The 13,594-nt window shown below is 48.0% G+C and overlaps 1 protein-coding gene across 8 annotated transcripts in view; it reads right to left on the reverse strand.

Annotated features, from left to right (window-relative positions):
• The window catches only part of tanc2b (tetratricopeptide repeat, ankyrin repeat and coiled-coil containing 2b), a 172,129-nt gene that overhangs the window by 23,048 nt on the left and 135,487 nt on the right, over positions 1–13,594 (reverse strand). For all 8 annotated transcript variants that reach the window (XM_036521352.1, XM_036521361.1, XM_036521343.1 and 5 more), the window contains 3 exons: positions 8,276–8,465; positions 7,689–7,937; positions 1,393–1,518 (listed from right to left, as the gene is read on the reverse strand). In XM_036521352.1, the coding sequence (XP_036377245.1) occupies positions 1,393–1,518; positions 7,689–7,937; positions 8,276–8,465 (565 nt within the window). The remainder of the gene's footprint in view (positions 1–1,392; positions 1,519–7,688; positions 7,938–8,275; positions 8,466–13,594) is intronic.

The following is a 13,594-nucleotide window of genomic DNA, read 5'->3' on the forward strand; positions in this document are numbered from 1 at the left end:
CGGGGAGCCTGGGAAATGGGGCAGAGGAAGGAGGGGGTACCTCAGACAGCTGCAGCGCCCCGTGCGGCAGATTCGTACAGGTGCTCGGCAGCGACAGAGGCCAAGCAGGGGAAGAAACAACATGACGCGTCGCAAAGCCTCTTTCCAGCCCTCGAAGCGTAACCCCGCTCGCAAAGTTTCCGCTGCGCTGTGGCCGCGTCGCCGGATCACTGGGGTTTGCATCACGGCAGAAGCAGACTGCGCTCTCCCCGCGCTGGGCTGACACGCCAGGCGGAGCTGGGGCACAGACGCCGGAGAGGAGCGACAAAACAAGGTTGCGGAGCACATGAGATATCAGCCTACCAGGTGCTGTCTGTCAACGAGTGTTAAGATGCTGTCATTGTCCTGCACCTTCTCATAAAGCCATCCACACCTGCACATTAAGCTCATACTGGGGAAAACACCTCCTTAACATACTGTGATATTTTCTTTACTTTTTTGTCATTCAGTAGACACTCTTACAGTGCATCTTACTGTCAGAGCATCAGCACAAACAGTGCAGGGCTCTGTTAAAACAACATGGTCTAAAATGTTGTGAGCGTGCAGCTCTCTCACTGTTGAGAGTGCAGAGGTGCAGATACACCCTTCATGGTGACGTGGCTCTGGGTCTGACAGCACCAGAAGACCCCTGATTATATCCAGGAGCATCGAGGGCCTGCTGACCTGTGACACGCCCGATGCCCGTGTCCCGTCCCCTTCTCCGATGCAGGGAGTGGAGAGCTGGGCCTGATGTCTGGCTCTGATCGGGGATGCTGATGCGAAGTGGCATGGAGTGTACAGGGACGCAGGCGGGCAGCTTGTAAACATACGCGTAGGGGACACACTCCTGTGCATTCTGAGCGGAGTAGTGTCACTGCGACACTATGAAGAGGTCCGAGAGACACAGCAGCCAATCGCAGTGCACATGCTCGATGCCCCCCCCTACCCCGGCCAGGTTGATCACAATGTTCACCCGAGGAGATGTTCAGTGTCCAAGTGTGAAATTTACAGGTGTGAAATACACGACCCCGCGCATTCACAGATGCCTCAATGGCTGCGGACTGCAATTAGGCAGCTCGTTAGTGGGAGTTCAGCGACAGAGAGAGAGGATGGAGACGAAAAATGGAATTTCCTGAGGAGGACTTCAGTTTCACCGATTGGTCTCAGGGGAGCGGAGAGAGAACGTGGTTGCTAGGTCGTGGAAAAAGTCTCGACAGCAGCATGGCCTGCCTCTGTAAAGGTCGCACACAATAGCACTTCCTCACACACAAAGTGCGCACGCACACTCAAAGGCGTTTGGCACGCACACACTCACATATGGGTCCGGCGGCTGGGAAAGGGAGGAGCCGTGGCCCTCTAGGGGCAGTTCCTTACCTCTCAGGTCCTGCCCGGAGCGGCCGGCCCCCGTGGTCTGTCGGGGCATCCGCAGGGAGGTGCGGAGCGGGGTGTGCCTCTGCTCATCCAGGTACGCCAGGTCCTCCAAGTGAGCCGAGCTGGTGGCTGTGGAGGGGGAAGGGGAGGGCAGAGGAAGGGAAACAAGGCAAGAGCAGCAAAAATGTAGAAAGGGAGAGGACGCAGAAACACAGAGAGAGCGGTGAGAGGTGGAAGAGAGGGAGGTGAGAGAACGAGGTAGAAGGGAGAGAGACAGAGCACAAATTAGGAAACCAGAGCCCACAGCGGTGCGAATGGCCTTGGCATGGCAGAGGACGTTTTGCTCCAGTGTGTTAAGCGTCTGTTTACAGCCCTGGAAACGGGAGCACCGGACCCTTACTGACCGAAGTCACAACATTGCTTTGAGAAGGCACTGAGTGAGCAGGGGAAGGGGAAAGTGCTTCTCAGAGCCCGGCCGGCGGCCTATAAGCCTACCCTCCTGCTGCGTCCCCCTGCTCTCCCCTCTCAGCCCACAGACACGGACATGGGCACGGTGACCGCCCAGACTCCGGCACTCACCATTCTCTCACTGTCTGTATTCACCGCCTTTCTCCCCACCCCCTCAGTGTTTCAAGGGCCACAGGAACGGAGTGACATGTACTGCTTTGGTGAGCCGCTTTATTTTAGAGACAAAATGGGCTTCATTTTCTTAAGAAATGGGAGGAGCTCCGCTACTGCGGAACACTACAGCTTAAAATCATCCATCATAAATCAGACTCAGGCCTCGTAGATGCAATTTACTCGCGCGTCTGGATTAGTTCACTCCAGAGACAGACCTCTTAGTGTTCGCTCAGAGCAACATCGCTGCTGCCCGTGACACAGTGGTCCCGCGGGCAGCTCTTTGGGCCATTTGGCTCAATGGGATTGGACAGAGGGATGTGGGAGCAGAAGGCTTCAAAAGCACATTCAACAAAAACCCTCATCACTCCCCCCCTTGGTCTGTGCCAGGACAGGAGCAAAAATAAACACTATTACAAGACAGTGAACAGAGCGATGTGCCTCCTGCTGGAGAAGGACGTACGATGAGAGGAGCTGAGAGGAGTTCTCCAGCAATAAAGGGGTTAGAACCTCTTCCTCCACACTTCCGAAACACTGTGAATTGCTCACATACTGCGAGACCAGTAGAGATGCACATGGATTTAGTAACCATCTCTCCCCTTTGCTCCAACTCTCCTAACTTTCCAATCTGACAAAGTCCTGTTGTACCTCAACTGTAAAAACAGCTGCGGCACTCTGACGGAGTTGGATAACATGCTGGTGGTGAGCTCACTCTCCCCGTCACTGTTTCCTAAGGACGCAGCTTCATTACTTTATCCCACTGAAAATATACCCCGATTGTAGCTCAGGCTCTTGATGTTATGTTGTATGGTATCATTCTCCTGCTATTTTCAGCATTGTTACGAAGCCAGAAATGGATCACATTCCGAGAATACACGCTTTCTCCATGCAAGCTGAAGAACACTAACAGCTGAGAGAATATGCCAGGCTGTCAGCGTACCATTTTGAAAGCTAAAATGGAATGGATTTCTGTTTTGTTTGGGTAAAAATGCACTCTGTGTGCTTGTGTGCGTATGTGCATGCATGTCTTTTTTGAAAGCTTTGTGCCAAATCCCGTTTAAAGAGAAGTGAATTCTAAGGAACGGATGCAGTCTCAAAATACCCTGCTCTCTCTGTGTCGTCCGCTCAGGTTCGGGTTTGAAGATCGGCATCTCAGCTCCCGCTGAGCCCACGAAGGCGGCGCACGTGTGCGCCATAGTGTGTGCGTGTCACACACGGATGCGCCTCCCTCCCTGGAAGCCCATTTTCCCAACAGTCTCTTCTCCGTCTTCTCCTCCCGGCGGGCGGACTGCGGGAATTCCAGGGGTCTTGAGCTGTCGCAGCTGTCTTGGAAACCGCGTGTCCCTATTTCCGGGGTCAGGGATTCGCAGATGCATGGTTTGGAGGTATGTGCCCTGCTCTGCCGAGATGGCAAGAGATACAAGCGGCTCGGGAGGGGATCAACAAGGCTCCCCGCAGTCAAAGCTCCTGCCTCTTCCTCCCCTTCCGCGAGATCCGTGTTGACCGATCAGGACCTCTCCGTCTCGTCCCCAGGGCTGACGGAGCTGATGAGCGTGTGTGTGTCTGTGTGACGGAGGGTCCTGCTGCCAGGGGACCGGCAGTGTGGGGAACAGAGCTCCAAGAATGGGGGCAGCAGCTGGGAATGTGTCGGGCTGGGCCTGGCTGCAGAGGGGTAGAGGTTTTGGGGGGGGGGTGCTGCTGGGCCAGGCAGGACCAAAGTGTAAGGAGTGAGGTTAGGGTTACCCTGCCTGTGTGCAGGGATATTTACAGGGGGCACCCAGCTCTGGGATGCTAGGAAGTCCAAACTCGGATTAATCCCCACGCTGACACCATCAAACTCTCGTGGTCCAACACAGCAAACTTACAAGTCAGATCATTCTGAAAAGCCTGCATGTGCTTAAATTGGCACAGGATATGATGCCTATGTAAGAGTCAGGCCAGGCAGAGCTGAGAGATGTGGGGCAGATCACTGTCGAAACATTAAACATTTCTCAGATGTAAAAGCCTTTCTTGCTCTCATCTCCCTGTCTGATCCTCAGAACTCAAGCACATTCAGATTCCATCTGCATTGCAGCAAGGCAGTCTGGCGTTCCCTGCCAATGCGTGCAGTGGAGAAACGTGTCATAAAATGAGTCCCAGAAATTCATGGCCGAGTGCAGACCTCTCTGAGGAAAACACAGACCTTTCTGCCTGTGATTGCCAGCGCCTTCATCAGAAAGCACTGTTGCATAGCAAATAGATGGTTCAGGGCCAGCAAGATCTTGATGCTCTCAAATGCTATTCAGTGATTTAGATACACACCCAATGTTTACATCTTATTTGCAGAGGGCACATTTCATCTGCTGTCTGTGTCTATATGTTTTTGTATGAAAGGAGTAAAAAATGGCAGGACTACTCCACTGCTAAACCACAGTTTTCATGAGATGGGGGGCTAAATCTAAATTGCTCTTTCCTATCACTTTATTACTAAGTGATTCATAAAAAACATATCTCCAGTCTTGCTGCAGACAGAAAGGAGACTAATGTAGTGGGATCAGCGCTGTTCTGAGAATTATATCCAGTGAGTATGTAAATGACGTTGATGCAGTCAATAAAGGAGGTTACACCAACAAAAATGCAGACTCTTTTATGTGTGTATATGTGTACACAATGAGGTATTTCTACTACAGTATATGCTTCTGGACTGACTTGGTTCGTATTCCTTCCACAGACTAAGCCACTGAATTTCAAAGCAGATGTCCCCCATGAAGGACATATTGTTTCCGTCTCTGGATGAGAACAGACCAAAAAGTTCAGGGACTGAGGGTGTTTTCAATGCACTGGAGTGTAATGTCACCAGAATATTTACATCTCCCAAACAAAAAAAAAGACTAATTCTTCATTCGGTTTCCTCCAGGCATAACAACAGTAGCCTCCCCAAATAGACATCACAGAGACTGAATGTGGGGGAAAAAACACAACAGGGTTTTTATATGTTAAACAGCACATCTGTAAAGCACACCTGTCAGTTCGCAGTTGGAGCTGCTGTCTGTCGGAAAAAGAATGAGGGTTTCCCACAAAAGTAAACAGAGAGAGGCTCTTATGAAACCTGAAGGAAAATCCTCAAGTTTCCACGAATTCTGCTGCGTTTCTCCCTCCTTCCCTCCTGTGTGCTCCCTCTCTTTCAACATGTACCTCTCATTAGGTAGGTTAAAGCAGCCCCCCTCTGCCTCCCTCCCTCCTCCTACACCATCTCTCTCCGCTCCTCTCTCCATCTCCCCCCTCCCCGCCTTCAGACAGCTTTACCCCCTGCACTTCAAAGCCGGCTTGCTGTCACTCGGGGGGATTGAAACAGTTAATGCCTGGAGCTTTGATGTTCTCTGCTGCATGGGACCAACCAATCCACGCCCTCTTTCCCCTACTATTTCTCTCTCTTCTTTGCAGAGGAGAAAAGTCCTCTGATTCCTCCCGCTTCTCCCTCTCTCTGTCAGTCCCCCCCCCACCAATCTCTGGCCTTCAGTGCTCCCAGCAATCACCCAAACTCTTGGTAATGACTCTCCTCTCTTCTCCTCCCCCCCTTCTTCTCTTTCTCTATCCCTCCTTAAGTCTTTTGGTTTTTGATTTTTATTGAACTCCTCCTCACTGGTCTCCCCGCTGTAGACGCCAGACCAAGCCCTGCAGGCAATGCGGCCGTCGGACCACTAGTTTCACAGACCTGTTCAAGGGCAATAGTGAAAGAAGCTAAAACCTGTAAAAAGTCCTCTGGAGAGGCAAAACAGGGGTTTCTATTATCATTTTATGAGTCATGGCTGTGTTATTCTTGTGCCTCAACATGGATTGGAAACACATGTACTAGTGCACTTTGGGGCATCGGCAGGCTTACTTCATGTTCCAGGAATTGTTTTTCATCTATGTCTATAAATTGCTTAATTTATCATTCACAGGCATCGCATAGCTTGGTTAGAGAATTAAGTTAAACACAGTTGAATAGGGCATGATAGTGTGCTTCCAGTTCTACAGTGTCCAATAGCTGAAGATTTTACAGCACACTCTCATTCTATGGCACAATGGTCTGCAAATTCCCAGCTTGCACCAGTCAGACTTTGGTCCCTCTCCACGGACTCTTCTCCTTAACGCATCTTTGTCTGCGAGAGGGAAGACCTCGAGGAACAGTAATGTACACCAAGGCGAGGCCAGCTAAAAGCATTTCCAGCATAGTCTGTCCCAGGTGGGTTGAGAGACGGTACTTCCTCGCTTCGAATGTCGGAGGCCTTTCCGAGACACAGACTGCCAATGTACTCCGCTTTTGCTCTCAGTCTGCCTCAGTCCACCCCTTTTATTCATCTATGACACAGGGGCGTGAGGAGTTCTGCACCTTGCCATTGTGAAGGTCATCAGGTCAGTATTGCTCCGGTTGACTCAGGGTCTAAGGCTTCAGGAAACAACTCAGATTTTCCTGCCATGCTCTGCTTACGACTGTGGCTGCAGTACACAAGCCTGGACATGCAATTGATGCGTTTACATGTCCTGGTGCTTGAATGCTAAACTTGAAACCCTACTGATTTGGTGTGGGTGTTCATATTCACTTCGCTCAACTGAGTTTCAACAGAACAATGGCACAATCAGATGAACAATGATTTCTAATATGTTACATAACTAACATTCATTAGCACTTAATATGCCAGGAGATGGAGGAGATTAAGTTTTTGTGAGTGAAGAAATGGCCTGGCTGTTTGACAGGTGTTAACTGTTACTATTTCTCCCATATATTGATGAGACCCACGGTAATAATCACTGCAAGAGAAAGTAACTATGTCTGACTATTAGACCATTTGTGCTTGTCATTTTTGGTGGACTTTTGCATTTTCCAAACAGAATGGCTTTGTACATTGTGGTTTTGAGACACAGAGAAAGACTGGATTGTTTCAGATAGGTAATTTGATCTGTATAATTTTAGACGATCAGACGTAACTTGCACTTACATCAAAATGCCTTACTGCAAGTCTGTAATCAAGACTATTCTACTGGGTGTTAAAAGTGGCACATATTAGACTTCAATATGGGGAGAGATGTCAGAACTGTTTCTCTGAGAATGCTGGTTGAAGACAAACACTCCAGCAGCCAGTCTGATGTCTCGATGAAAGGCATTTCTGCGGAGGGAGGATTTACAACAATAGCAGGAAGTCTCTGCCTCTGTCAGCGGGGCCAACATTCTCTTCTCAGAAATGCATTGTTACGGCTCAGGAGGTTCACCACTTTCAGATGAATGGGTCAGGCTCGGAAAACACGGACATTACGTTTTTTTTTGTGGGAATCAGGCGTTTTTAAAACACACAACCTAACAATTGTTTCATATTTCATGGGAACATCATGTCTTCCAGCAAACCTCCTGCAGTATCTGCGGTGTTGTTTGCTAGACATGTTGTCCTCCAGTGATAATCACAATTGGGTGCACAGAGCCATGAGACCTCTCAAGGAGTCCACTGGATACATACTTGAGTATAAAACAGACTCTAACGTATGCTTTGACTAAACTGTACCCGACTAGTCCAGTTAAGTGACATGGTAATGAGATTACTGGAAGGGGGGGTAAGGGCTGGGGCAGAGATTGATTTACCGCAGATTTGAGACAAGAATGAACTGGGAGGTTGGAAGCCTGGGGGGCAAGGCAAAAAAGAAATATTTGGAGAGAGAGGACTCACCTGCCACAGAGTTGGGGCGGGGCATTAGGTAAAGGGGGATGGACTGGACGGAGTGGGACGAGATGGTGTCCAGGTTCCTCTCGGGGATCTTGTTGAGGCTGTATGTGGAGGCGGTCATGTTCTCATCCACGCGGTACAGGCACGAGTCCATGCCTGACTTTTGGGACTGCCAGAGCTTCAGGTTGCCCCGTGACCCCTCCCCATATTTACCCCCTCGCTCCACATTCTCTGAGTAGCTGGTCAGAGTGGCTGAAAAACAGACAGAGAAAGGGTTTGTGTCTCTGTGGCCTCTGTTCACAGAACTTCACTGATATTTCTAAAGCTAAACACAAACTTAGTAAAGGCTCTAAAATGTGAAATAATACTGTGAGGGCACTAAACCTCCAGTCACACCAAGACACAATCTGATATTTTTAAGATTAACTCCATTAGTTATGCCACTTATTAAAAAAGATTCTTTGATTCCACCTGTTCACAAAACCTCAGTTATGGTTTATAAACAGCAGTCTTTGCTGAGTACCTGCTGAATACATACAAATATGTGTTATGCGTCTTTGTAGCCTGGTTTGTGTGTGGTGCAGGCTCACCTATGATGCCACTGTCTCTGCTCTCCAGCGTGGAGGTGGGGCTGGTGACGGAGCCGTAGGCACAGTCCTTGTTTCCAGGGTTCCCCGGGGCAGCGGGGGGCAGGGTGGAGCAGGGGCTACCAGCCGGAGGCGAGGCAGTGCTGCTCGTCAGAGTGGAGCAGGGGCTGATCCGCTGGGTCACCACCAGGCCCTGAAACATGACAACAGAACGCTGACGTAAAGCCAGACTAAAGCAATACCGCAGGAAATATGCAGCCATAGTACAAGACCTCTGTCATAACGCTGCGACAGCAAAAGCACAATTAAAACAACACCATAACAGTATTTATCAATTACTGCTTTCGAATACTCAAATATGTGTGCACCTACATGTAGCATATGGTAAAAGTCTGCTATATCCAATGGGTTGCCCTTTTTTGTTCACCACTAGCACAAACTGCACACGTTAGCATTGACAAATGGTCCTCCTGCTCTTGGGTTTCACAGTAGCTAATGCCTGAGCACGGTGTGTAATTTGGACTACGGCCTGGAGAGTGGAATAAGCTGAACTGGCACCAAGTAAGAATCATATTTTTGGGAAGAGTCTTTGCCCCATGCCCAATTGCTGGCAGTATTACTTCACACAGAGCAGCTCCTGCATCGTTTCCAATGTAGCGCCATAAAGCCTCTGAGAGCACACAAATGACCAAACTGTGTTCAGTCATGACGGGCAAGGGGTGGGGGTGCACTGCGGATCGCTCGGATGAAGGATTGGGCTGCCTCCTCGGCTCTGGGCTGATCGGCACTCCGGCTCGCCGTATGTCTCCCACGCAAACCCCCCACGTGCTCCGCATCCCAAGCTCACGCTGCGCGGCTGCTGGGATCCACTGCAGAGCTGGGGGAGGGGCCTACTGCATGCCAACTCCCACCAGCTCACAAGGGAATACCAACTATCCAGATTTTGTGTGTATATTTGTCTGTGTGTGTGAGGTAGGAAGTCGCATGACAAAAAGAGGCAGAATGCCATGACTTTGAAAGGAAAATGCATTTTAAGCTCAGTAGCATGACATAGTGTGCAACTTTCTACTGCTGGCCTCGGATTGGATGAGCAGAGCCCGCTGCATGGTGGAGGCAGTCCCCGCGTAGCCCTGCCCCTCGTCTGATGGAGCCATCTGTGGTGTTGCTGTGGCGTCCTGCTATGGCCTCGCCTTGCGTCAGCTCTGCTCGGGTGAGTGAGTGCCGCGGGGCGCTGCCAGCCCTTTGATCCCACAATAGCGCTGTTTCCAGAACCTCACTTTTTACATAATTACTGTCTTTGCGTCTTTAGGTCTCATTCAACGGACTTGCACGGCACCACAGTTGTTGAGTAGTGGTTAGAGCATGTCGCTCTGGATCAGAAGCTTCAATGTGAGAATATGATGAGTTAGGCATTATGAATGTCATATGCAGATAAATGCCATATGCAGATTAATTTTTCACAGCTTACAAACCTTTCCACAGCCACATTTAGAGTGGAGCATCACATGCTCAGAACCTTAAGGGTGCTGCTTTCCAGCCCGTGGTCCAGCCCATGACTTGTGATCGTAAGTGTGGTGGCCTAACCTCACATGAAGCTCTTCTAAGAATGGGAGCACAAATGAGGACCTACGGAGCCACTGAGCTGCCATTTCTACAGTATGCTGTGTACATGTGTACAGAGTGACCAGAACGATGGACACAAGTGGGCCAAGTTTTTCTTTCTTCCTTTGTCATCTGACAACTCCCAACTTGGGTGACCCCATTTTAAGGTCAGCTGCTATTCGCCTGTTCTCTGCCCCAGGTGATTCTGGCAAGTGCCAGTCAGAGCTGGTGACAGCACACAGCCGGGTCACACGTTCCTCTGGGAACAGGGCCCTCAGCTGTGACCGGTCATGGCCAGCCACATCTGTCCCCTGCAGTTTGAGTGGGAGAGACAAGCAAACAGGCCCATACTCCTGCAAGTGAGTGAATTAGAGACACAAAATGCAACATTCCTCTCTGTGGACAAGCTGCAGCAGTAGGCCTCTGCGTCCTGGATTGTTTATGGGGATTCAAGAGGAGTGAACAAACTGTGGGTTTTGCAACACCCCCCCCCCCCCCCACCTTCTTCTAGAGGTGGGTGATAAAATAGACAAAAAAGCTTAATGGTTCAGAGCAGAGGTCAACTCCCTCATTGCAACAACAAGAAAATCAAAGCTTGGTGTCATGGCTGGTTAATGTACCACTCCCAGGTTGTTGAATGCTGCTGGTACATTGAGGGCTTTGGGCCATTGTTATTGATACAGTGGGTGGTAATCGATTTCATGATAAAGATGGCTGAGAGGAGCTCTTGCGCCTTTCCCTGTCCCCCTTTCTTCTAGTAATTACTTCAGAATCATCCCTGCCGCTGTACATTATCATTTTAATTTCCATCTGCATCCAAACACTTGACAGAGACACTCAATTACTAACACAAGAGTAGCGCTGCACATTCGTCAGGCATTATATTAATGGTAAGAGTACGGCACTGGGAGTGTGAAGATGATCAGCAGTTTGTAGCCCTTCTACTCCATTTTGAAGGCTGAATCCCTCAAGATCATTTTCAAAGCCTTGTTCTCTCACACCACTGCCACACAAAAAGGTAACCCGGCCAGTCCCCAGTTACAGTACCAGGCAAACTTTGAACTCACTGTCTAGCTAAAACATTCAACAAAAACAAAAATTACACTAATTATCTAATTATATTTTAGAATTAACACAGCCAGTACGAATTTTGAACAACATAAAAAAATCAACTGCGCAATACTCCTCATTAATAGAAAGAATTTGACTGGTCATCTAGTTGAAGCCAAAATCAAAGCTGCATTCAAATTCCTTTTTTGCCCCAGTTTTAAAGCTTGATGTGAGGAAATAAGACTCACTTCTCAAGAGGCTTATACTGAGTTCATATTTACCATACGTAAAGTAAATCACACTTGCGGCAACATGTTCAACAATATACTCATTTTATGAATTTTAAGTATAGACTGCAACACACTTATTGGTAAAGGAGCTGACACTGTAGGGGGCTCGGGTGAGTCACCATGTAAAATATGCAGCTTGAGCGAGTGTCTCACACCCGAATACACCCCCACCACCAGACACGCTTTGAAGACCTAATCAGTTATCCACACAGCTGATTAGTCCAAGCTTGCTTAATCCACATCTCACGGTGCCGGATCCTGTTTGTCTCACTCCTTGGGTTTGTCTGTCAGCCCTGGTCGACCCAATCAGGTGGCTTTAATGTGGAAGATGACACGGCAGCTGAAGTGACCAGTCACCCCTGGCATGCAGATGGAAGTATGTTTATATGTATATATGTGTATGCATGTGTGTGTGTGTTTTTTTTTCTTTCTCCTCCGCTAAGTTCTTTTGCAAAATGCACTAACTGAAAAAAGCACCTTCCCTGTGTTCTTTGAAGGCATTTTCTCCACTATTACTAGACCTGACTACCATGACTACATACAATGCATTAGCTGCTTGGCCTTCTTCCAAATTCACCTGAACCCTACTGCTATAAACTGGATCAAGGCATACCAGTAAATCTCAGTAGATTCTTAGTAGTGCCAGTGTATTGTAATAGCATATTCAATATTCATATTCAAACTGAATTCAGCTTAAAAGATAATGTCTATGTATGCAAGTATGTTTATCCTGTGTATTTCTCACTGTTTACATGCATTGCAAACATTGTGTTGTTTGGCCTTGAGTACGCTTGAATTTAAAACAAATCTAAAACACTTTTTCATACAGTTTTAGTCCCTTAAATCTGGTGTTCTCTCTTACAGTAGGTTTGAATTCAATTTAACTCACACCTGTTAGGTCCTTAAAATACGAAAAATTTGTTAGCAGTCAAGTACTTAAACCAGTGCACTTTTTAAGATGTAAGTCTGTACATGGTGTCTTGAAACTGCATCTGGTGTGTAGACCGCAGCTACATAGCATTTTGCTATGTAGGTGAGTGTACGAATACAGAACATGAGTGAATGTTTCAACATGCAACACACATGTGTGAATGCAGCATTTGCCACTGTACCCTTACTCTCATTCCATTGCCATGCATGTTATTATGCTTTGGTAAGATCACCATATTATGCAATTAGATGGTGATTTACTGAAAAAAAATCCATGGGTAGAGCACTCCTAGCACCAGGGTTTAACTCCACACATCTTAACACAATTGGAAGCATTTGGTTTTACGGCCCACATGGTCCACAGAATCTTAATATTTACAGTGAACACTACAACAAAGTCTAACTCAACAGCAGCAATAGTTTTGTCCTTATTGCTGAGATGTGAGAGAAAAACATTGAAACAGCTACAGTCTGCATCACTCACGTCATTTTAACACCAATTTGCGTTAAGCCACAGTGGTGGTTAAATGTTCTTGATCTGTATCCCGAGTCCTTTCCCATTTGTCAAGATCCCTCTAAATGCTCTGCGGACATCTCGATTGGGGTTTGTCTGGATTTTATTTCTTGGTTTCCTCCCCAGATCTCGCCTCCAGGCTGTGGGCTCTTTGACAGTGTTCCCGAGGAGAGTTAAAGGGAAAAATGCTAATTCTCAAACTGAAGGCTAACAGGAAACACATGCATACTTATATCAGGGGAGGTGGGATTTCGCTTACTCCCCACTCCAGCGGTGTGGAATTGGGAGAAATTCTGGGTGTTCGCCAGGGTGACTTTCCACCTCTCCCCTCAGAGCACTGCCTCTGCTTTGAACGTATGAAATCTAGGGAGAGTATTACCCTCTGTTCAGTGCCCTCAATCACAGGTTCTCCCACAGAAAACACTGACAGGCAGAAGTAATGAAACTAGCTGCATGGAGACCTTTTAAAAATACGTGAGGACAGGAGCATTTGGATGAAACAAAGTTGAGGTCATTGAATAGAGCATTTGAATCAGGAACTATTCTGAAACAGAAGAAACAAAACTAATCTGCTGGGCATGTGAAAACATGCGCAGTTGGTCAGGCTCCTGTTTTAAAATGCTAAACACTGCTAAATGGACCTGCATTCCATCTAAATTAAAAAACGACCACTAGTAACACTCAGGCTGTATGTTTCCACTACATGGTTGCAGAGCTTGAAAGATGAATATATTTAACCATCACATCAACTGAACTTCTGTTCACCCTGGATTGTGATGATAAGACGGAAAACTGCTTGGTTGCCTTACACAGTGCTTATTTTACTGTCCCGAGCAAGACTTATCGAATTCACTAAAGGACTGTCAGTCCTCTCTGCCCTAGCAAGCCTTGTACTGTCAAGAATGGAAATTATTCCCCAAAAATCATCTGTCCTGG

The sequence above is a fragment of the Megalops cyprinoides genome, chromosome 1, assembly GCF_013368585.1.
Source record: "Megalops cyprinoides isolate fMegCyp1 chromosome 1, fMegCyp1.pri, whole genome shotgun sequence".
Classification (NCBI taxonomy): Eukaryota; Metazoa; Chordata; class Actinopteri; order Elopiformes; family Megalopidae; genus Megalops; species Megalops cyprinoides.